The sequence below is a fragment of the Pelodiscus sinensis genome, chromosome 2, assembly GCF_049634645.1.
Source record: "Pelodiscus sinensis isolate JC-2024 chromosome 2, ASM4963464v1, whole genome shotgun sequence".
Taxonomy (NCBI): domain Eukaryota; kingdom Metazoa; phylum Chordata; order Testudines; family Trionychidae; genus Pelodiscus; species Pelodiscus sinensis.
The window spans coordinates 100051456-100076116 of NC_134712.1; the positions used below are offsets into that span (position 1 = coordinate 100051456).

Consider the following 24661-nt stretch of genomic DNA (forward strand, 5'->3'; position numbering starts at 1 on the left):
AAGATATATCCTATAGTAAGTATAAAAAAGTAACAGAGACTCTTAGCTACCGAGAGACCCATGTTTGTGCAGCACCTAGCCCTAGGGAGCCCGGACCCGTTGTGGGGGCTTCTAATTGCTACTGGAATACAAATAATTTAATGCTAAATTGATCTTCAGGAAAAGTGGCAAGTTAAGAACAACTATAGTAGTTTGTGTATATATAATATCACAGTCATGCGTGCAAGTTAGGTGATGCCAGATTTAAGATTTTCTGTGCAGAAATTGAAAAAACAGAAATGCCCAGCACGTGGCATCCTATCGACATCTACATCCTATTGACATCAGCGGGAACCTTTGATGCTGATCTCTGGCACTTGAGCTAATGGAGTAACTGATAGCAGTAGATTGTCCTCCTCTCTGTGTACCAGCACTAGTGGGAGATGAGACACACACTTTGCCAGATAATTTCACAAATATTTGCTGACAGCAGGGGACTGGCAAGGCTCTGGACTCTCTGGGGTTTCATTGCAGGCTCTTGTGCATGAAGGCATGGATTGATTGGAGTAATTGGACCTGGGTGAGGCCTCATTTCATGAGAGACAGGTTGACAGTGATCAGTGCAGACTCTTTTGCTCATTTCCCATAAGCATATCTCCTTCTGCCTTAAATCTGTCCGAGTGCCGTCTCTTCCCTCCTGCCGGCACTCTTTCTCCCAATTCCATTCCTTAGCTTAATCTCAGTGTCCATTCCTCAGGCTTCTCCCCATAGTCCCAGTCCTTCAGGGATCTCATTCTGACCCCATTGGTATTCTCCCCTGCTCTTTGTCCCTGTCTTCTCCCTCCCATTCCAGTGCCAGTCTCTCCACTACGAGTCCCAATCTACTCCTTTCCAGTTCCCCACGCTGCGGTCTGTCTGCTTTGCTTTTGATTCAGGCAGCTTCCCCCTCCTCAGGCTGGAACCCAGGCAGCATAGAGGGTCATTGAGAGGCCAAGAGAGACAGCTCCCTGCTCTCAGGTCCTGTGCCCCTCCCCTCCCGAGTCTGTAGCCACCTTTGACCCCAAAGAACAAGGCTGGAGCATCCCCTGTGGGGTTGGTGCATCACAGTCCAGTCGCAGGAAGGACCTAGGAAGATCTGGAGAATGTTCAGTTGTGCTGTGGGGATGGCGTGGGCATTCTGGTCACCACTGCGAGATTGGTGTCTGCACAGCAAAGAAAAGCCTGCAGTGGCCCATGCAGCTGACATGACTTGCAGGGCTTAGGCTGTGGGACTGTTTCATTGCTGTGTAGACATCTGGCCTTGGGCTGGAGCCTCGGCTCTAGGACCCTGTGAGGTGGGAAAGACTATAGGTTAAAAAACACTCTTATGGAGGTTAGGCCCATCAGTGGCTATTAGCCATCATGGGCAGGAATGATGTCCCTCACCTCTGTTTGTCAGAATCTGGCAGTAGCTGACAGAGAATGGCTCCCTTGATGATGACCTGGGGTGATGTGGAGGCAGGCGCAAACGGCCACATGCTCCCTGACACCATTTTGTCTGTGTGGGGTGGGGGGGGGGAGCGGGAAGGCGCAAGGAACCAGCAGCTGTTGTGCAGAGCCATCTCATCCTATGGACAGTTTGTCCATCTGCTCTGAGCCCTGCACTTTGAGGGGCCCTGTGGAGTCTGGGGACTGGTGGGTGGGCTGGTGCCAGCAGCTGGGGTTGAGCCTGCCCCCACCCTCACTGGTGGTGGCAGGAAGTGGAGTGGCTCGGCTCCAGCTTGTTCCACTCCCTTGGCTCCCAGACCTGTCGTTCGAGGGAGGGGGCTGGAGGAAAGGATGGAATGAATTGCTACCCCACACCTACCGGCAGCAGGAAGCAGAATGATATAGATGGGACCCAAGGGATTGGAGCAGGCTGGGGTCAGATCACTCTGCTTGTCTCCACTACTGCCAGTGTTTTTAGGGGGGAGGGCAAACCCCTGCTGCTGATGTCAGGCCCCCTGCTGATCCGTGGGCTGCATTGCTTGCAGGAGGAGGGAAGAGGTGGAGTGGAGGCAAAGCAGGGGTGGGAAGAGGTGGGGTAGGGAGAGAAAGTGTCTGGGGTGGAGTAGGTGCTGGTCCGGGGCAGGAAGAGGAAGGGCCATCCCCCTAAGCTAGGGGGTGCAGGGAGGAGTCATGTCGGAGGTGGTTACATGGCCAGTGCCCCGGTTGTAACACTCCCCAGCAGTCGCCCCTGATCCTTTTCTGTTCATTCCCCCTGGGGCACCTGGCACTGGCTACTGTCGGCAGACAGGATACTGGGTTAGATGCCCCTTTGGTCTGACCCAATATGGCTGTTCCCATGTTCTTATATTGACTCTGCCCAATGCAAAGGCATCTTTGGAGATTTTAGCTATTAAGCGAAAAAGTCTCCTGAAGTGTGATTTTCCTTTTTTTAAGTTTATGACTTGGCCATTCCTGCTCCAAATTATGGCAATAATAGAGCTGTTCAAAGTAAAGGTCACCAAAAAATGTTTAACATGTGCAAAACAGTGTATTTTCCCCAAGCCTCATTCTCAGAAATGGCTGAATCATTTTGATGACATTTTCCAGAAAACAGTCTCAGAAGACACACAGCCTGGAAAATTTTAGCCTAAATGGTTAACATTTGGCAAAATTAAAACCAACTGAAAATAAGATCTTATAATGGGAAGTGTTGGGTAGTACAGTGCTACTAGATCTGCCTATAATTATGGACATGTGCTCAAGGTTACAATTAAACATGCTAGTAAAGAGAATGTTTCCGCTAAGATTTTCCATCTATGTGTGGAATAAATTTTGTTATGCACTCCAAAGCATGTGTGAATGTGCACTACCTATAGAAACACATGCTGCTGGCTATGATCAGCTGCAGGCACTTTGCCAATCAGCTGGGCAGCACCTGGGCAGCTGCCCAAGCGCTCAGCTTCCAGGGAACACTGGTGAAGAGGTACTGAATAAAAATGAAAAATCAATAAGCTTTTGTAGCATATCTAGAGGAAGGTCCCAGCTTTGGAAAGACTTGTGACTAGTCTTAAAGTTCAGGGTCAAGGGGACAACTCCCAGTGGCTAAAGTTAAGCAAGTTTATTTCTGTAAAGAGTCAGGTCCTAAATATAGGGTACATCTACACCGCAGTGTTATTTTGGAATAACTAACGTTATTCAAAAATAACAAAGAGCACATCTACACTACAAGCCTTTATTTCGAAATAACGTTGAGCTGGAGGACTTCTTACTGTGACTCCTGTAACCCTCATTTTACGAGGAGTAAGAGAAGTCAAAAGAAGAGTGTTCTTCCTTTGACTTCCTGTTGTGTAGACGTAAAGCTGAGTTAAGCGATTTCAACTTAAGCTACACACTATAGCCCTGCTATGTAGATGTGTCCTATTAGACAAGGGGAGGAGGATATTGGGTTTGTGTTTAAGGGGCTTTAGTGCTGACGCAAATGACAAACATTTTGACTGGTTTGTGGAGTCGCCAGAATTCGGAGATGTAATTTTCTGCCTCATATTGAAAGGGTGTTGGCTTGTACACTATGTGGAACCTCGCTTGCACTTTTGGCCTCCATAGAGATTAAGATGACTCATTTCTATGCAACGTGATTTGAAAATAAGGAGAATGAACTACATACCCACTGTATAAACTCCTCACAATTGTAATTCCTTAACTTGTTATAGGGGAAAGGTTTTGGTTTTTTTAAAATATATTTTGTTCTCACCTTTGATGGATACCATGGAGCTGTGTTTATGTCAAAGGCCTCTTGCTGACTACGCAAGCAGCGGAGCCTGACAGGGTTGTCAAAGGGATGCTCATAGTTAATTGGTGTAATGTCATCCCCGTGTATCTCATCTCATTTATAGCTTTGCTTTTAGTGTCTCGGAGTTTACTGAGCACTATGTATGTGTTATGATATTTTAAATTAGTGGTTCATGTCTGATGATTCATCATTGGCTTGTCTCTGCTGTATACCCATCTATACTTGCCTCTTTGTAACATAAGCCATCCGAAGGCAGGGTATCTCTGGTAGATCACCTAGTGTTAAGTGGCAGAACTTCACAGCATTGCCCCATTCACAGCATTGCTTCCCTCTCCTCAAATCCTGGCTGTAGCATAAGAACATAAGAGCGGCCATATTGGGTCAGACCAAAGGCCCATCTAGCCCAGTATCCTGCCATCTGACTGTGGCATTGTGGTCAGAGCTGGCTAATTCCAAATGATACTCCATCATACAGAGACAAGGTGGATGAAGTAATATCTTTTATTGGACCAATGTCTGTGGGTGACAGACACAAACTTTTGAGCTTACATATAAGGGTATGTCTACACTACAAAGTTAATTCGAACTAACGGACGTTAGTTCGAATTAACTTTCATAGGCACTACACTAGCGCTCCGCTAGTTCGAACTTAATTCGAACTAGCAGAGCGCTTAGTTCGAACTAGGAAAACCTCATTTTACGAGGACTAAGCCTAGTTTGAACTTACTAGTTCGAATTAAGGGCTGTGTAGCCCCTTAATTCGAACTAGTGGGAGGCTAGCCCTCCCCAGCTTTCCCTGGTGGCCACTCTGGCCAACACCAGGGAAACTCTATTGCCCCCCTCCCGGCCCCGGACCCCTTAAAGGGGCACGGGCTGGCTATAGTGCCCATGCCAGGTGCAAGCCTGCCAGCACCCAGCCAGCAGACCCTGCACCTGGCACGCCACGAGCCAGCCACCCGATGCCCCCCAGCCCTCCGCCTCTTCCCGGGACCAGGCTGGTGGCTCTCGGGAGCCTGGCCAGGACTGCAAGAGGCAGGCACCCGCCTGGTCCAGTGCAGACATCGTGGACCTCGTCCACGAACTCCGCACTAGGCACAGGAAAGTGGCCATCTAGGGAAGGAGAGCTGCCAGCCTGGCCACCCAGGAGCAGGTTTGCATGAAAATCAAGGTGGTCCATTGCGACCCCCGACCCTGGGCTTAGAATGGCCGTACTGGGTCAGACCAAAGGTCCATCTAGTCCAGTAGCCTGTCTGCTGACAGCAGCCAACCCTAGGGACCCTGGAGGGGATGGACCAAAGACAGTGACCAAGCCATTTGTCTCGTACCATCCATCTCCAGCCTTCCACAAACTTTGGGCAGGGACACCATTTCTACCCCTGGCTAATACCACTCCATGGACCCAATCTCCATGACTTTATCTCACTTCTCTTTAAACTCTGTTCTAGTTCTAGCCTTCACAGCCTCCTGCAGCAAGGAGTTCCACAGGTTGACTCTTTGCTTTGTGAAGAACAACTTTCTCTTACTAGTTTGAAGCCTGCTACCCATTCCTTTCCTTTGGTGTCCTATAGTCCTTCTATTATGGGAACTAATGGAGAACTTTTCTTTATGCACCCTCTCCACACCACTCTTCCTTTTATAGACCTCTATCATATACTCCCTCCGTCTCCTCTTCTCTAAGCTGAAAAGTCCCAGTCTCTTTAGCCTCTCTTCATATGGGACCTGTTCCAAACCCCTGATCATCTTAGTTGCCCTCCCCTCTCCCAGCCTCTTCCCCTCTCCCACCTCTTTTTCCCAGTCTCCCCCAGTTTTGTTCAATAAAGAGAGATTCTATTTTTTGAACACACGTTTTCTTTATTTTGTACATCAGGAAGGGGGGCTAGGGAAGGGTAAGTGGAAGAAGGTGAGGGAGGAATGGGGTACGCACCCCCGATGGGGAGGACTGGGCTGGCTCTGCGGGCTTCTCGGGGTGGAAGTTCTCCTGCAGCCCCCCGATTGCCCCCTCCCCCCGGATGGCAGCCTGTGGCAAGTGCGGCTGGGCCGATGGCCGAGTGCTGTGATGTTCCGCGTGTGGGCACTCAGGGCACTCCAAGCCAGGACTGCTTTGCAAGCGGGGAACCCTGAGAACTGTCTGTCCGGGGTGGGGGTCGGGTCCCTTTAAGCACAGCCCTCGGCTAGCCTGAGACAGCAGCTCCACGCTCTAAGTCCTCATCTGATGCCCTGCCGGCACTGCTTCCGGCCATCCTTAACCTCTGTTCAGGGTCCACTCAATGTGGACATGCTAGTTCGAATTAGCAAAACACTAATTCGAACTAGTTTTTAAGTCTAGCTGCGCTAATTCGAATTAATAAGTTAGTTCGAATTAGCGCTGTAGTGTAGACATACCCTAACAGTCTCTTGTAAATTTGTTGTACTGTTTGAATAATTGATGGTATGCTTGAACGTCACTCTGTTAAGAGACTACCAGTTTCAATGCTTTGAAGGATTATGCAGTCGACCTAAAACTTATTATTCCTATCTGTGGCTTGCTTTAATTTTAAGACCAATTAAGTTACAGTGAGCCTAAGCCTTTCAAATATAGTTACAACCAATGGTTTTATTTTCTGACATAAACAGTACACTTATTTCAGTAATGCTCTCTCGACATTATTTTAAAGTGTGATTCTCTGAAAACGGCTCTGTAAAATCTTTAGCTTCTTCTTGTTGTATTCAGCCATGACTGTTCAGTGACAAAATGCCTCTATTATTTTTACTTCTGTTATTATTGCAGAGTCAATATGGAACTAAGAGCCTGAACTGGATTCTATTCTGGAAGTATATAATCATCAGCAATGTAATTCTTAATTCATTTCTGCTTGAAGATCTACACTGTTGATGAAATATCACCCAGAAAGAACCTTTCTTAATTTTGAGAATCCAGCATAGGTTTTCAGGCACGGAAGTTGGGAGGTAGAGGTGTTTTTTCTTGTAAATGAAGCAGATTTGGTCTAGTCACCGAGATACATTAAATGTAGAGCTTCCAAAACGTCAATGTAATAGTCTTTTTCAGACTAGAACCACTCTTTAAATTCCATTGTATCCACCTTTGTCCTTTGATTCCACAATCAATACACTAAAGCGTTTTTAAACCATGCTTAGAAAATTTTCCATTTTGTTTACAAATCTGATAGCATCTGGCCCATCAATTATGCTTTACTCATAAATCTTCATAAAATAACCATTGCCTTTTAAATTACTTATGTCATGACATCCATATTGATGAAATTTTAAGTGTAAGATGATGAAGGATGAACTGCTAAACATGGTCTCTAAAGTAATAGAACCAGATTCTTGTGGTCAATGATAGCATACTTGCTGTTAATATTTAATACACTTTCTCTTCCATTACAGCCCATCCCTGCCTGCCCTTGATTGGCAGCTGCCATCTCACTCAGGACCTTATGAACTTCGGATTGAAGAGCAGCCCAAATCCCATCACAGAGCTCATTATGAGACTGAGGGAAGTCGAGGGGCGGTGAAGGCCTCTGCTGGGGGACATCCTGTTGTGCAGGTATGGGGATTTGTAATAGCAAGGATGTTTGTTTATCTTGGCACACTGGTTAGCAGCCAAGAGATCATTAATGATCACAAGTAGCATCGTATATACCTTTAGTTCCATAGACTGGCTTTAGTAAAGCAAGACCTTTGGATATGATTGTTTTCTTCCTTGCCTTCTTACTGTTGTATCATATTAAGTAAGAAGACACAAATAAATGTGTGTCTTATCTACACATTGATTCCCAGTTTCACAAATATATGGTTTACACCCATGCAATTTGCATTGAAGTCAGTGGGGTTAATTCCTCAAGTTTATTATTATGATTGGGTCCAGGTGGATCTGTGAATGCTTATTAGAAGGCAGAATTGGGTCCAATATCATGGAAATGTGTAACCAAATAAATCAGAGATAGGAATGAAGTAGTAGAAAATGAAGAACTATTTTAGTTCATGTATCATGTTTAGATCTTTGTCCAAAGCCGAAGTCACCAGGGCGTGTATCTGAACTCCTAGTCTAGTATCACAGGTTCTGCTAAACTTTTTAGCTTCTACTTCTTCAGTATTTAAGAAAACAGTGTCATAAACTGGATCCTCTTTGTTTTACTCATGTGAGCAATCTTATTCATTTGAATGGGGCTTCTCTCAGTAACAAGACAAGCAAGATGAAACCCTCATAGAAATTTGCTGAGTTGCACAGAGAACTAAAGGTCCTGCAATAGGTTCCTCTTTCATAGACATTTAAAAAATTATGGTACTTTGTGCTACACAGAGTGACAATGAGCAGGGTTTTTTCTAGTAAGATGTATTTAAAGGATTAGATAAGGATCTTCCTTCCCTCCCTCCTCCATCCCCAAACACATATTAAAGTACCGTAGAACCTCAGAGTTACAGACCCCGGGGGAATGGAGGTTGTTCATAAATCTGAGCAAAACATGGTGGTTCTTTCAAAAGTTTACAACTGAACATTGACTTAAGACAGCCTTGAAACTTTACTATGCAAAGAAAACCCCAGCTTTAAACCATTTTAATTTAAATGGAAAAGCACAGAAACGGTTTCCTTACCGTGTCAAATCTTTTTTAACTTTCCCTTTATTTTTAATAGTTTACATTTAACACTGTACTGTATGGAATTTGCCCTTTTATTCCCCTCTTCTGCTGCCTGATTGCTTATTTCCGGTTTCAGTGTGTAACTTATGACCCATCAGTTCATAATTCTGGTGTTCGTAACTCTGAGGTTCTCCTGTATCAGAGCAGTTCTGTTTGTATTTTGATCAGACCTGTAATGAATTCTGTGTGTAAAGGCTCTTAATCCCCTTACTCCCACAATATAGTTCCCGCTGACGGCTGCTTATGTGAATAAGTCCAGCAAGGTTTGGGTCTATACTCAGAAAGATTGCCTTGAAGCAAGTTGTGAAGTTTGTTCTGGAAGTAACATCCTTTCCAGAGACCAGGTGTGGTGCTGGATGGCTTCAGATCATGTAAAGTCCATGCATACAAAGCCTATATGTATTTATCAGCTTTAAAATCTATTATCTAACTCATTACTTAAAGGAATTATGCAAGTTCAAAATGATACTCAGGTATCATACTAATGGATTCTTCTAAACTTTTCAGGTTCTATATCTTCAATATTTAAGTAAATAGTGTCATACACTGAATCTTCTTTGTTTTACTCATGTGAGTAATTTCATTCATTTTAATGAAGCTTCTCTCAAGAACAAGATGAAGCCCTCATAATATTTTGCTGAGTTGCGTGGAAAATTAAAGGACCTGCCAAGAGTTCCTCTTTCATAGACATTTTTACAATGATAGTGTGTTTTGCTACACGGAATGACAATGCTTTCTATATTGTGTGAGATCACTAAACAGAGAGAGAGTGAGAGTCTGCAGTCATAGTTTGTTGTTTGTTTTTGCTAAAAGTCATTGGTGGCATGGGATTATGAGAGAGACCTGCTGAAAGAGGAGGGATTTTAGCATATGAACATTTGTGAATGGTCTTGAAGTGAGATTTGCAGCAACACAGTTGACGACAATGAATGCCTACTCTGTTAGCTGCTTGATGCAGAGAAATGTAGAGGGGAGGCATCAATCCACAGTGGCCAACTTGACATTTAAAAATTTCCAACTCGCGTAGTGGAAACACTGGTTATGCTGCCAACATTTAATTGGTCTACATGTGTCTGGGCACTTCCCCTATAATCTCCTGCTCCAGTATGCAGGGAATGAAGTATGTTGCCTCTGAATAGAGAGGACGGCAGAAAGGAAGGAAGGGGTAATCAAAGGAGGCAGACGAGTGGCAAAGGCAGGAAGAGGAAAGAATTAAAAAAAGAGTAAGTACTCAGCTTGATCTGTTGTTTTGATAAGGATGAATCTATTTTTCAATCCTTCTGTTATAGCAGGGAGATTCAGTGCTATGCCCCCCCCCCCCCCACCCCAATCCCCCACATTTGCAAAGGGAGTTAAGAGGCAAGCCTCCACTCTGATCACTCTGAGGCGGGTTAGTGCCCCCAGGCAAAGCTGATTGTGGTAATTAGTTCATCAGCTCCAAACAGACACAGGAAGCCACTGGTAGGAGAGAGAAAGGAACAGGGCTAGCTGAGCCCACTCTTACAGAGACCTCAAGGAAGGAAGGTCCTGAGGTGAGGGCTGGAAACACAGGGTATATTGTAAATAGCCTGTTGCCCAGGACTGCAAGGATGTTGGTGGAGGGCACTCAAATAACTGGCACAGTGGAGCCACAGGCACTAGAAGGCAGACGATGACTGCCCCTGCTACATGGATAGAGAAGTGTTTCCCCAGATTAACACTCTCTTCATCCATCCCAATTTGTGCAGTGTCATCCATCATATGGTGAGCCTTAGCTTACCTGGCTTGGGCCTGTGTTGTTTCTTTGTTTGGATTTTTTAAAATAAATTAGAGGTGGCCCCCGACTTACAACACGATTGGTTCCCAGGGAAGCGTCGCAAGTCAGGGGCATCATAACTTGAGCGCCCATTTATGATAGGCACCATGCGTCGTCGTAAATGTGGGCCAAGGATGTAAGTTGGAGTTTTTTTGGCTCCTTCTGCACTTATGAAAAGGGTTGTAAGTGTGGAGGGTCGTAATTTGGGCGGTCGGAAGTCGGGGGTTTCCTGTATATAAAAGAACCAGATAGGGTCAATGTCTGATGAAGTGAATTTTACTCATGAAAGTTCATGATCCTATATGTTTTGTTAGTCTCTAAAGTGCCATGCAACTACTCATTGTTTATATAATAAAAGAGAGAATTTAGAACTCCCAAGCATGGGAAGTGAGCACATTCAACCGGGCAGTAAAGTTCTCTGCAAAAGAGGGCTGCCTGATGAGTTGGGGACAGACCACAGTTGCAAAGTTCATATCTATATTCTGGAGTGCAGAGAAAATTGGATCTAGGTTTTGTTCAGACCAGCATTGATATAGATATAGTGATAGGACCAAGTTTTTACAGTTCACATACTCGTGATTTTTTATATGGTCTTTGGGGGTGTTTTGATCTGGGGTTTTGGTCCAGACTCTTCACTCTGATACAGTCTAGTGTTTTGGACTGTGATATGTCACTGAAATCCATTTTGAAATGCTGCTGACCTCCACTTCTTCCCCTGTACACTCTGCTTCCTATTTTCCTGCTCCAGGAGCTGTTTATATCTGTTCCTGTTACATTTGGAGGGTTCGTTTTTAAACTTTTAAAAAAATCTTCCCTTTCCTTCAGCAATACAGAGGCAAAAAATACACTAGAAAAGACCCAAAGATGTTTTCCACCTTGAAGACATTTGCAGGGTGTGTTAGGTGACGGGGGAAACGGAGCCAGCGAGCGATCGCTGTGTGTGGTATGTCCCCAAATACAGGGGGTGGCAAAGAGGTTTCTCTTGTCTAGTGATGTTTAACTCTTTTCCGGTCAGCATTCGCTCCCTCACAGTATTCGCTCCCCCAGGAGGAGAGGAAAAGGCTCAGCAGCAGCTGGGAGCCACAGCTTTTGAGGGAAACATGCTCACTGTCAGGAGAGAGTATGGAAAGAGAGCAGGATCCCCTCACAGATGTGAGAGGCTCTGCATGGTGTGAGCTTAATTTTCCTATAGATCCCCCCTTCTCCTTGATGCAGGGGAAATTGATCCATGCTTCAGAAGGCACCATTGAAGCCTTACATTGGGGCTACATGATGGGAATACAGGCAAAGTTGATGCCCAGTAGGTGCTTACCCCACTCCCACTGCATGCGGTAGGCATGGTCACCATCATTATTATCAAGCAATGGGTCAGTATGGGGAGGGGCTGCAAGAGCCGTGTTAACACTGGTCCACTATCCCACAGTGCCCCATGCAAGTGACATAGAAGGACTGTAGTTGTTGTTCCCTCCCATTGGGTTACAATCCTGGGGCCCTGACTCACAGACTGGAGGGTGCTGTTTGCCTCCCAGCCTTCTTGCATCATCCATATAGAGCCTGCTTACTAGGGATTCCTGCAGGTAGTATGGATTTCCCCACAGGTTGTTGGCTTCCCTCCCTTCCATGCATTTACCTATGATTATTTTATTTTGCATTTAAAATTGCATATGGCGATGCTCACCTCTGAGCGTGCCTAATGCCGTGTTCCACTCCCGCATATTTGCCTGCTTGGGTGTGGAGCTGCCATGGCAGCCCCAAGCTATCATCAGTCTTGTTGGGAGAGCAGGATGAGCTGACACACCTACCAAGCTAATAATGCTTCAGAACACTGGCAAATCAAAGGAGCTGGTTAGTCAGTGGTGATGAGATAATGGTTGGCAAGAGCTTGTATACCTTGGCTCGTGGAAAAATGCCACCAGTCAAAATTGCCTTCAGTGTTTAATAGGTGGCAGTCTCCCCTCGGAGTCAGTGTTGAATCAGTGTCCCAGCCAGAGATCGGGCATATGATGCTCGTGGAGGTGCCATATATATTTCAGATGAATTTGAAAATTGAGAATCTGACTGCTCGAGAAGCAAAATTCAGGCCAGCAACACACACGGTTGTTCATGATGATTTTGCACTTTTTGCAAGAGTTAAGATGTTAACCCTGGGGTTTCCTGGATAGTAATTAGATACTATGGTATTGGACATTATAGAAGACCCTAAGATAATGCATTAGATACTTCTGGACAAATTCCAGGTTGGGTGACTTGACTTCAACGGAGTTACACCAAAGTTTAATTTGATACATTATGAGAGTCTAAAAATGTCTTGTGGTTAGAGAGATTTCTCATTCTTCATTCTAAACATGATTGTTTAGTGTTGTATAACATGGATGCTGCATTCTATCGGGAGGTGGCTGCTTTTCACCCGCAGGTCAGTAATCTGATAGGTACTGGTTATGTAGCACTTGAGGGGAAGGAAAGATATTTGTAAGGTATATAGTTATGGGAGAAAGGCGTTTACATTATAAATGTAAGGTATTTGTAAGGTATATAGTTTGTTCTAATTAATAACTCCTCTTTAGAGAAAGAAAAGTATTTTGGCTGCTTCTAATGGCATTTTTACAAGCAGGGTGTGGTATATCTATGAGAGATAAAGTCCAAATGCTCAAGAATGTATAATTAAAGCATTTAGCTACACCCGTAATGGACTGGACTGAACTGTAAAAGAAAGTATTCAAACAAAATGGAATAGGTTAATAACTGCTTTCAAAATCTTATTTATTATCCGAATAAATAAATTCAGATAAGTAGTCTTATCTTATCTGATAAGACTACCTATCTTAGTAGTCTTAGTTCATTTTTAAGATAGGCAAACTTGGAGTTAGAATTCATATGTCACTTGAAAACCCATTAATATTAGAAACATATTTTCTCTATTCCACTCTCTATTGAAATTATTGTGGTTACACAATGTGCGTGTAAAGACAGAAGTGGACCTAATTCTGTAAGTAGCTGAGTATCGTCAACTCTCTCATTTTTCATAGCCAGAAAATGCCCTTGCCTATTCTTTTATGTCCCTGACCAAAAAGATTTCCATTCACATAGACTTTTCACACACACGATGGATTGTACTGCTTTGTGGTGAGTATTACGGGTGTTAAATGAACCCTTTTGCATCTGTCTATGCACTTTGGGCCAGTTTTCCAAAGGTATTTAAACCCCTACCTGTATTTAAAAAGAAGCCTGTCCAGAGTCAACTCCTAACTCCCATAGAAATCCATCAGTGCTGAAGAACTTTTGTCACTAGACATCTGTCTGCATCTTCAGTCACCTAAATACTTTAGAAAAATCTAGGCAGGTGACCTTCTTTAACTGATTGCTGTCCATTTTAGCACTTGTAGAGTGTTAGCTTTTTCATCCAAAATATTCAAGGGACACATAACCTATTCCATAAATGGTGGTTCAAAGGCTTCAGGGATCAAACTCTGACTGCAGGGCTGTCTAGATGACTTCAGATCTCAAGAATGCTTATTACCTTTGTCTCACGTTTAGCCAATAGTGAATATATTGTTTTAATTTTATGAGGTGGTGCCTGCCCAACCAGACACAAATGTATTTGGATCAGGCTTTTACACCTCAATATATCTTTTTTTTTTGATAGTATGCTTTTCACACAACTGTACTGTAAATACTTTACAGATTTAGGGAATAGAGTTGGAAAGTTAAATGCACAATATCGGAAGGAGAGAGAAATGAAGAGGTGTAGGATAAAGCAAAAAAAATTCAGACGAATTTGAAAAGAGATGAAGAGTTAATGAGCTGGCAAATTTCAGGAATGTTGTTCCAGGGAAAGGAGTTGCAGACAAATCTCTTACACCAAGGTTCTGATACATCACAGCACTTAAGTAAGTGCTTGTCTTTAAGCATGTGGCCGGTCTCATCTAAATCAAAGTTAAGTGTGTGCTTACTTTTCTGGATTGGGGCCCAACCTAGATAAGCTTTCTTGAAGATACAGAAAAGACTCACTACTGGATGAATCAAAGGAATTAGAGAGGCCCATGGGAGTAAATCCATCCTGGGTTTAACTCATGCCGATCCATAGAGAGGAATGGATATGCTATTTTATGCCACTGACCAAAATGATATTCATTCAGATAGACTTTCCACACATAAGCTGGAAGGTACTGATTCATGGTGGGTATTACGGGTGTTAAATGGTCCCATGTTAAATTGTTTGTTCCTCTTCCTCTCAAAAGAAAAGGCAATTTTTTCAAATTTCTGATTTCCTTTTTCAGATTTTACCAGGAGAGGATCAACTACCTCTATATGACTTTTTAAACTTCTGCTTAAAAGCAAGCACCACCCTTTCATTCAGATAGAAATATAATCCTTGCTTATAGTAAGAATGTAAGACTTCAGAAAGCACCTGTTAGCCAGGTGCAATTAATAGCACAAAGCCATACAACAAACCAGACAGGGAGCCTAGATTTTATAGCCCCATTTTAGACAGCCGGTATCACTCAAGAATAAATCTAAACTGAACGGCTTTCACACTTCTTGCATCTGCATAGTTAAAGCTCGTCTCAAACTAGCAGGCAGATAATCAAAACTGAAAAGTAGAATGATCTGGCAGATGTTTTACGGCTGCTATTACTTCCATAAATCTAACAAATGGGGGAAAACTTGTTGAAAGCTTTTCACCCATAGATAGGATCGAGGGGGGGGGGAGGGGCGGCAGAGGGAGTTGTAGCAAGAGGGCTATCTTTGGTTACGTCACATAATACTGCTCCCACAGGATTGCTACATAAGCATGGCTACACCAGTAGCAGCAATCCTCCCTGGAAGAGCATCTCCAGAGGAAAGTAATTATCTGTGTCCATGTGTCAGCCTATCAAGGTTTTCTGACAAGTTAAAGTGCTGCTTCATCTTCACCTTGAGACTTGGGTTTTAGAGACAGGCCTCTGTAGTTTGGAACAACAGCCTATTTAAAGTGAGGATCACAATTGCCACTTGCCATAAGTGGAGGATGCACTCATTTCTCTCTCAAAAATGCCATTTTCCCATGCTTACGTTGCCACACTGTGGCACATACTCCTGTTGCTAAAGGAGCCCTGCGAGTAGCAAAGATAGTCAATCTAACTGGAGGAATTTAACAAACCTCTTAGGTTTGTCTATGATCAAAATGCTGTTTCCATTAGGAAAAGACCATACAGCAGGATGATGGTGCTGAATGTTTAGGGTATTTAATGGCCATTGCTTTGGCAGACACCAAGGAGTCTCTACACAGCATCAGCTAAAGAGCTAAGCTGTGTTTCTGTGCATTCCCCTGCCTATGTCCATCTGTTGTCTCTTGGTTTATACTTAGATCAGGGCCGGCTCCCGGCACCAGCAAAGGAAGCACATGCTTGGGGCAGCACATTTTCAAGGGTGGCATTCCGGCCTGCAGGAGGACCAGACAGGGAGCCCCACGGAGATCACTCCAAGCATGTGCTTTCTCTCTGCTCTGACTGATGCTCATAGGAGACCATTAAGTAGCAGCTCTCTATTCCTGCCCTTTCCTTACCTTTCAGCCATCTGCTTATTGTAGGATACTTCTTGACTTACAGCTTGTGTCTATGGAGAGAGATTCTTCTGTTGGTCTGTATGATGTCGTGCTCTTTGCTTGCAAGATTGTGGTCATAGCAAATAAAAATTGACAAGCAGTTAACTGCATGGCCTAACAGATTTCTGTCTTTTGAGAAAACTATTCAGATTAATGTTGAAAAGTGGTCCCTGCATTGTACATAGTATTTACTCTGTAATATTTTCAATAAATCTAGGGTGATTAGAAATATTTGTGATCACACTTGCAAAATTAGAAGGCTCCAGTTCTGTAAGATTCATACAGCTTGAATACATTCACTGCCAACCCAAGGAAGCATTGGAAAATGGGCCTCTAATGTTGGCAGCCAGATTCACAAAAGAACCAAACCCTAATTCTACAACATGGGACTAAAGGCTAAGAGATCCTAGAAAAATCCAGCTGGGTAGCTTTTCTTGTCTTTCATTTCTTTGCACAGACCACTAGAATGAGTCTTTACCGATCCAGTTTTTAATGCAACTGGTCTCCAATGAAAGTAAAAAACAAATTAGAAGTACCCGAGCACTCAGTAATATGCTACATTTAAACGCCTCAATCGATAAGTACTGGAGTCATCAGGATGTCTTGCTGAGTAACAAATAAATGCTTTGGGCCAGATAGTGCAGGACTTCTGCATAGGAAAGGGCAGGACACAAAGAACCTTGCTCCTCCATTTTGAAAAAATCTTTGGACCAGCATACTGTTCAGGTAGCTTGAGTGGCAGAAGAGAGGTAAGGGGCTTCTGCATGGAAGTGCCTGTGGATCTTCTTGGGTCAGTGTTGATCTCTGGGGATCTTCTGGTCAATGGAGTAGGACTCCAGGCCTCATGACAGAAGAGTTCCTAGGATGTTCTGTGTGTTGAAATTTAGGTATGGTCTATCTACACTGCCAACTTCTGTAAGCATAACTGCAACACTTTAGGGTATGGAATAGGGACGTTGCTGTAAAGGTGTTTAAATGATTAACTGATAAGCCTGGGCTTATCCGTTAATACTAACAACTACATGCACACACACACTCCTTGCTGCCTCTGTGGAGAGGGGAGGTGGGAGCTGGTGCTGGGGGGAGCCAGCCTAAAAGCCGACTTCCCATGAGCAACAGATCCTGTGGAGCCTCTGTATCAGTGGCAGCAATGTGGGGAGGGGGAGGGGGAATCTCAGAGCAGCTTCTGTCGATGGGGAGCTCACGCCCCCCACAGACAGGGGCTGCTGTTGTCCCACATTGCTGCCTCTGTATCAGAGGCAGCAGCATGGGGTGTCAGGTGGTAGCTGGTCTGCATGGGGAAATGATTTTAAACTAGCTCCCCTTGAGGACCAGCTCTGCCTGCCACGCTGCGCTGTTGCCTCTGATACAAAGGCAGCAGCGCAGTGTAGCAGGGGGCTCCGCAAGAGTGGAGCCAGAGCCGGGAGCTCACAGCCTGCTCATCCTGCTTTCAGGGAGTATTTTAGTAATTGTGTAACAGATACAAAATTTTGCAGCTAAAGATTACTAAAATAAACATTATCCAAGATCCCTAGTATGGAAAATCCTAAGCAATGTAGTTATACCAATTTGACCCCCAATATAGAGAGCGCTGTGCTGATGAAAGGAGTTCTCTTGTCAAGATAGCTATTGCCCTTGTGGGAGGTGGAGTATCTACCCCAAAGGGAAAGGTAGCACTATTAGTAAGTGCTACCCTTACATGATTTCCTATGCAGGCAATTCCCACCTAGATAACAGAGTCCTTGAGCCTTAGTCCAGCAAGCACCTAAATACATGCTTACCTTTCAGTACAAAGATAGCCTCATTGAAGTCAATTGGTCTATTCATACACTTAGTTAAGCATGTGCTTAAGTGCTTACTAGATCTGGGCCTTAGTTAGTGTAGTGTTTTATGTAGTGCACTGGACTTCTGTTTTCAGTGGAGGGTTGGGTTCAATGACATTAAAATGGAGGTACAATTTCAGTCCTTTATATTAAATGAGTGATCCAGGACTCTGAGAGTTAGGTCAACCATTTAAGACTTATTTGCTTGCAATATTAGTTACAATTTAGAAATCATGATCCAAAGTTAAAAATCAGTAAATCTGCTCCCGACTTGTCAAATTATTCTGTGTCGACTTGCACCCACAAACTGAAATGAAACAGTTAAAATTGAAAAGTTCTGCCGAAAGCCAGATGCTTCTTTATGAACCATACTAGCCTACCTTCAAAATACCAGCTAACCTGCATGAGGCAAGTGATTAATTTTTTACAAGTCTGCTTCAGTAACTAGACATCTGTCCTCTATTCTTGAAGTAATATCTCAGGGCAAATGATTTTTTCCCTGCTCCCTACTACTAATTACATAAAGCATAATTGTCATGGGCTGTATAGTATATAGTACCATGTAAAAATTCATAATAGGGTCCATTTTCAGTCTCACACCAGTTTTATACCAATGGAATTTCATTGGAATTATTCCTGACTTATCACTTTTTATTTTTGAGCGGTTATAAGAATAGAATCAAACCCATAGGCATATTGTAATCTGTAAATATATTAATACAATGTCTATATATGTGGTCACAATATACATTTTCCTTTTATAATCAATATTTGTTCCAACTGACAAAAAACTGAATAGGTAGAAAAGATAGTGACATATTACTTCAGCTTTTACTCTGATTAAGGGTTTATCATTTCTCTACTCTTGAAGCACACCTTAAGAGATCTTCCTTATTATGAGCCATGAAAAAGAGAGAATGCACTACAACATCTGTTTTATAAATAAGCATCAGTAAAACTGTCCATGGAATGAAGTCAAACAAACTTACTCCACCCTATATGTATTTTAAGACATAATTGCAAGAATTGCATATTTTTTACTGTAACAGCTCGAATAGGGCAGTGATCAGTTTACTTGCAGGTGTTTAAAATACAGGTTGCAGAGAGCTATGTAATATGATTTTTAATATAGGTTTAATGGTTTAAGAACAGCTGTTTTTAATGTTTCATTATCCAGTCGAACTAAGGAACTCCTGCTTTTTGTTTCCACACAGACAATATGTACATTAGGGTTTAAAAGTCCAAGGTGTACATTTCAAATGGAAACCCATTCAAAGCAATAAACAACTCTTAAAGACACAACATCGTTAATTTCCTAAGAATTCTACAACACTACAGCAGTGCTGAATGATGGGGCACATTCTGTTAAATTCTGCTCTTTGTGGAATTGATAAATGTTATTGCCAAACCCTGGTCCCAGTGACATCAGTTTCCAAACTCCAGCTGTATTCTATAGAACAAGAACCTGGCTTCTGATGCTTGTATCTCATACATGCAGAAATGTTGATGTATCATCATTCTAGCAACAGAAAAAAATCTTAACATAAAAAGCTTAACAATATGACTTTTACGTTACTGTTCATTAGAACAATCTAGGGATGTGCTTATGTCACAGTCAAATCAATTTAAAGTTCTGCTGAATGGGGTTGCTTTGCTGAATCAGACCTTTGTTGAGTTACTGATTTCTTTATGCCCTAGATTCCTTCTCAGCACTGTGTGGGTAATGATATTTCACCCACCTGAGACGCGTGTTATGAGACTCAATTAATTGCTTTTAAAGCACTTTATGGTCCTTGGATGGAACGTGCTATTAAAATGCAAAATATTAATTTTTACTGGGAGGCTTCCTAGGATGAACTAAGCTTAACATTTTAAAAATGTTTAAATTTTAAGTGGTGGTGGGTCTTATGAATACTGTGTATTTGTTTTGTATATCCCACTGATCTCTTGCAAGTCAGCCAAATGACTATTGTCATTACAAAGCAGCTCTGGACTGGAATCACCCAATGGAACACAAAGATGTCCCTATAATCTCTCCTGCACCAGAAGGCTATGTTGTCAGCCTGATTCTCAGATGGGTTGTGTATCTGGGAATATCACAGCTTTTGGCTAATCAGCATTTCTGTGCTAGAGTGCTGGATTTTTAAAGTTCTTTCACCCTTACACATGCACAGATCTTGAATTGCACACTTGCAAGCTTGACACATGCCCAAATACATTGTCTACACATTTTATTTTAGGGTACAGTACTACAGAAAAAATATGGTTCAATAAGATTGTTCCAAAATTGTAGTCTTACTTCAAGGCCACAGTTTATTCCTCCTTCTCCGAAAGCTTGGTAAAACAAAAGGAAAAATATATAGCACTTTAAAGACTAACAAGATAGTTTATTAGGTGATGAGCTTTCATAGGGCAGACCCACTTCTTCAGGTCATATTCTGAAAGCAAATAGGCATGACCATATATAACAAAGGAATACAATGAAGAAAGTAAACAAATTATAAACTAACAAATCAGATATTAGAACAGAAGGTGGGGTTGAGGCGTTCCCCTAATATGGATCCCTCTTGGTTCTCGTACTATGTCTAAAACATTTCTTTTGGCGGGTCTACCTCTCCCATGTTTTCTGGGGACCTCTGCCTTGGTCTTCTCATTTTCTTATTCCACTTCCATTTTAAGGGTGATCTCATCCTCTCCTAAAGGTTTTACAACCTCCCGCATCATAATGACTCTCACATCTACCTATCCACACCCAACTTGTCTCCAAGGCTGTGTCCAGACTCAGGGTTTTTTTCAGGAAAAGTAGCCTTTTCCCGAAAAAACTTCCCCTGCGTCCAGACTCAAGCCGCGTTCTTTCGAAATAATTTTGAAAGAACGCGGCTTTTCTTTCGATGGCGGTAAACTTCATTTCACGAGGAAGAACGCCTTCTTTTGAAAGTTCCTCTTTCGAAAGAAGGCGTTCTTCAATGTAAATAGGGCTTCCTCGAAAGAGAGCATCCAGACTCGCTGGGTGCTCTCTTTCGAAAAAGCGGATTGCTCTTTCGAAAGATCCGCCTGCAGTCTAGACGCGATCTTTCGAAAGAGCCTCTTTCGAAAGATGCTTTCGAAAGAGCCTCTTTCGAAAGAAGCCTGCAGTCTAGACATAGCCCAACAGTCCAACTTGCATCTTGACCAGTTTCTCTCACCTCTCTTCCTTGATAGCCTGCCATGAAGATGAGCCAAATGTGGCCCAAACCAAACTCCTTATTTTCCCTTTCCGCTATTTCTTCCTCTACTACCACTGAAACTCCACCGTGCTCTCCATTACTTAAGTCTGTACACTGTGGATTTTCAGCTTATCTCTGTCCCTAGCCCTTTATCTAAGCCATGTCCAAATTCTGCTACTTCTTCCTTTTCAATATTTCTAAGATGGATCATCCTTTTCTCTTTATCTGTAGAGTAAGAGGCCTCTACCAACCCCTCAAATCTCCTCCTCTCTGCCTCCTCCCTCCCCGTTTCTCTTTCCTCCACATTCTAAAAGGATCTGCCTTGCCTGTTATTTTGATCTTGGCATGCTTCCTTTTCTCTTCCGGTGGAATCCCTCTAGTAGAGTTCTCCATGCACCACTAAGATTCATGTAATCACCTTCAAAGATGTGTGATTCTGAGTAATTAGGAAGTGGCACCCTTGTTTCTGTGCCCACGAAAGCTCATGATACCATCTACATGTTTCGTTAGTCTATAAAGTGCTACCAAACCATTTTTTGTTTTACTCCACCAATACTAGTCTCATCCACCTATTTATCAGCTTCTCACACCTCCCGTTTCTTCTTTCACACTGTTCCTTCTGCAGTCAACTCTCTCCCTGAACTAAGCCCCACAAACTCTATCCTTTCCTCATTCATATCCCTTCAGAGAACTCATGATGCCCCCTGGGAAACTTGAGGAGTAAGTGTGGGATCATTTGCATTTCTCTGTCCCTAGTTATTGAACATAACAATTATGTATGCTTCCATATATATACTTCTCTGCTGAACCTCTTTGCATTTGTGAGAAGACAGTGACTTCTTTTCTGTTTGGGAAGTGACTATGGGAGCTCTAGTAAATAAACAAAGTGGGTTACAGCACATCTGTTTTAATCCTGGGGTGTGTCTATGTAGATTTGTTTGTTCAGCAAAGGGAAATGAAGCCGCGATTTAAATAATCGTGGCTTCATTTAAATTTAAATGGCTGCCCCGCTGAGCCGACAAACAGCTGATCAGCTGTTTGTCAGCTCAGTGCGCTAGTCTGGACACTCCCCTGCTGACATGAAAGCCCTTTATCGACCTCCCCGGTAAACCTCATCCTACGAGGCATAACGGGGAGGTTGATAAAGGGCTTTCAGGTCGGCATAGGAGTGTTCAGACTAGCACTGATCAGCTGTTTGTCGGCTCAGCGCGGCAGCCATTTAAATTTAAATGAAACTGTGATTATTTTAATCGTGGCTTCATTTCCCTTTGCCGATCAGCCTAATCTACATGGCTCCATTGATGGAGCCATGTAGTTTAGACACACCCCTGGAGAGCTATTCAAAACCTAGTCAGGGTAACCAGTGCAAAATGAGTTTGGAGCTTTCCTCTCATTCTCATGTGTCAATTTGATAAAACCATTCACTTGGACAGGATTCTCAGCATTGGCCCAAAAGAGGCCCAGGACCTGGCTGATTGCTGCAGGTAGGGACTGAGAAGCATAGGATAGGTCTCTGTGTTAAAGCTTGTGCAGCTTTTGCCCATGGTGTGTCTGACTCAAGTTAATGCTGCTAACTAAGGAAGTATTGGAACAGGGACCATTTTTCTGTTTGGTTGATACAGCACCTAGCACAACAGGGCTTTCATCTGGTGCTCTGGAGTGCTACTGTAATACAAATACTATGATTTATATTAATTTTCAACATATATTTGGGAGCTAAGAAAAGAAGCCTGCAAATTCCATACTCCAGAACAGTGACTCCCAACCTTTTTTATACCGCGGACTGGCAAACCAATTCACAAATTTCTGGCAGACTGGCATAATTTTATTTGCATATTTCCATATTCAATATGTAAATAATGAATATGCAAATAAATATTGCAGGTCCACCAAAAGCCCTGGCCCACCCAGCCTCCATAAACAGCCGGCTTCAGCTCTAGCAGTTGCTACCAGCTGTTCATGGCAGCTCTAGAGGCCACGTCTGTGGTACACCCCAGCCCCCTCATTCCCCAAGTGCCAGTCCTAGTTAACACCAGTAGCCACCTGCACCCACCTTGGTCCCCTCCCAGCATAGGTGCAGGTGGTGAGCTCCCCACAGCAGCCTAGGTTCCCACCATGGAGCACTGTGGCTCTACTTTCAGTCAGGCCAGGGGCAAGGCCCCGGGGGAAGAGGGCCCCTAACAGTGTTCACTCCTTGCATGGAGCTGACTGACTGGGCGGGGCTGATTAATCACCTGTGAAGCTGTGCTGCCCTGCAGCTTTGGGGGAGCACTGGCCCCCAATCTGCAAATGTGGGGCTAAGCCCTCTCTTTTGTACACTGGTATAACTCTGTTCACTTCAATGGAGTAAGTTCTGATTTTATGGATCAAAATCAAGCTCCCGGTATTTACATGGGAGACCTAAGGAAAAAACACTGAGATAATTTTGTCTGAAACTTTCACAGCTCTTCTCTGCATTGCACAACTGAGTTTATTTAACAGTAATGTGAAAGTCTCTCATGCTTCAGTTTCTAACTGCTGTGGATTCCGTCCAGATAAAAACACAGACAACAAGCTGGAGTACAAAAGCCACTAAAGGTCACATATGGTATATGTGCAGCAGGCCAAGCTATCTAGAGGAAACATCATCACGCTGCAGAGGGGCCAGCTGCAACCTGCCAAGGAATCATGGGGCTGCTCATGAGGAGAGTTAATTTAAATGGGCTATCTGAGTCTAGTGGGCCCCAATCATAAGACTGTAAGAAGGGCCATACTGGGTCAGACCAAAGGTCCATCTAGCCCAGTATCCTATCTTCTGACTGTGGCCAATGCTAGATGCCCCAGGGGGGTGAACAGAACGGATAATCATCAAGTGATCCCTCTCCTGTCATCTATTTCCAGCTTCTGACAAATACAGACTAGGGACACTATTCCTACCCATCCTGACTAATAGCCAGTGATGGACCTAATCTCTGTGAATTTATCTCATTCTTGAACCCCGTTAAACCCTTGAACCCTTCACCAGGGACCGGTTCTTTATTTTCCACACCCTGGATGGGGAAGGCCATGCTGCTTTCAACTAATTACAACTCTAGGACAGGAGTAAGTCCTCTTGCCCGGGTTGGCATGCGGAGAGGTGTGGCAGGGGAGGAAGGGAAAACTAATCAGATTGCTGATGCAGCTAGAGACAGGGAGGGCTTCTCCTCAGACTGACTGGAAAATCTCTCCTCCTCCTCACATTGCTTTTACTGGCAGAGCAGAAGGATAGCAGCCTTGAGTACTGGGTGTGTGGGGGCAAAGTGCCCAAAACTGCCTCCCCTTTACATGTGTAAATTGTCAAAGGAAGACTCCCCTGAGTTTAGGCATCATTCCCCAGAGTCTAATGACTTTGGAAAGAATGCAGGCTGGAGTGGTTGCCTTGTGCAGCTGCTTCTGGGGTGGGAAATCCCTCCTAGAAATAGGGAGCAGCTTCTGCAGCTGGTTAGCCAAGGAGATTCATGGATGTGCTGCAAGCCAGCAGCCACGAAGCCTGTTTTTCCTCTGGATGGAGACCTAAACGCTTAGTGAGCCAGTCACTGAGTGCACAACATCTCTATTACATTCAGATTATTAATTCCTCACAGCATATTTGCAGCTGGAAGTTTTATGTGGACCTTTATTCATCATGATGTGAACAGCTGCTCTTTTGCTGCACTGTCAAAGCAAAGTCCAAGTGGCAGCACAGGAAAGTGGCATATAAAATACCCTCCAGCTGTTTTCCATTCAATCTCCTCCTCCTTCTGCTCCCCTCCCCGGCACCCTACACCCACAGCGCAAGCTAATACCTTTGAGGATGGGAGCCAGCTTATTTTTATTTGTGGACCAACTCTAATATTTGGACACATGAATAATACATCT

At 43.6% G+C, this 24661-nt stretch overlaps 1 protein-coding gene across 6 annotated transcripts in view; it reads left to right on the forward strand.

Annotated features, from left to right (window-relative positions):
- NFATC1 (nuclear factor of activated T cells 1) overlaps positions 1-24661 on the forward strand; it is a 140345-nt gene that overhangs the window by 23983 nt on the left and 91701 nt on the right. For all 6 annotated transcript variants that reach the window (XM_075921107.1, XM_075921105.1, XM_075921108.1 and 3 more), the window contains exon 3: positions 7124-7283. In XM_075921107.1, the coding sequence (XP_075777222.1) occupies positions 7124-7283 (160 nt within the window). The remainder of the gene's footprint in view (positions 1-7123; positions 7284-24661) is intronic.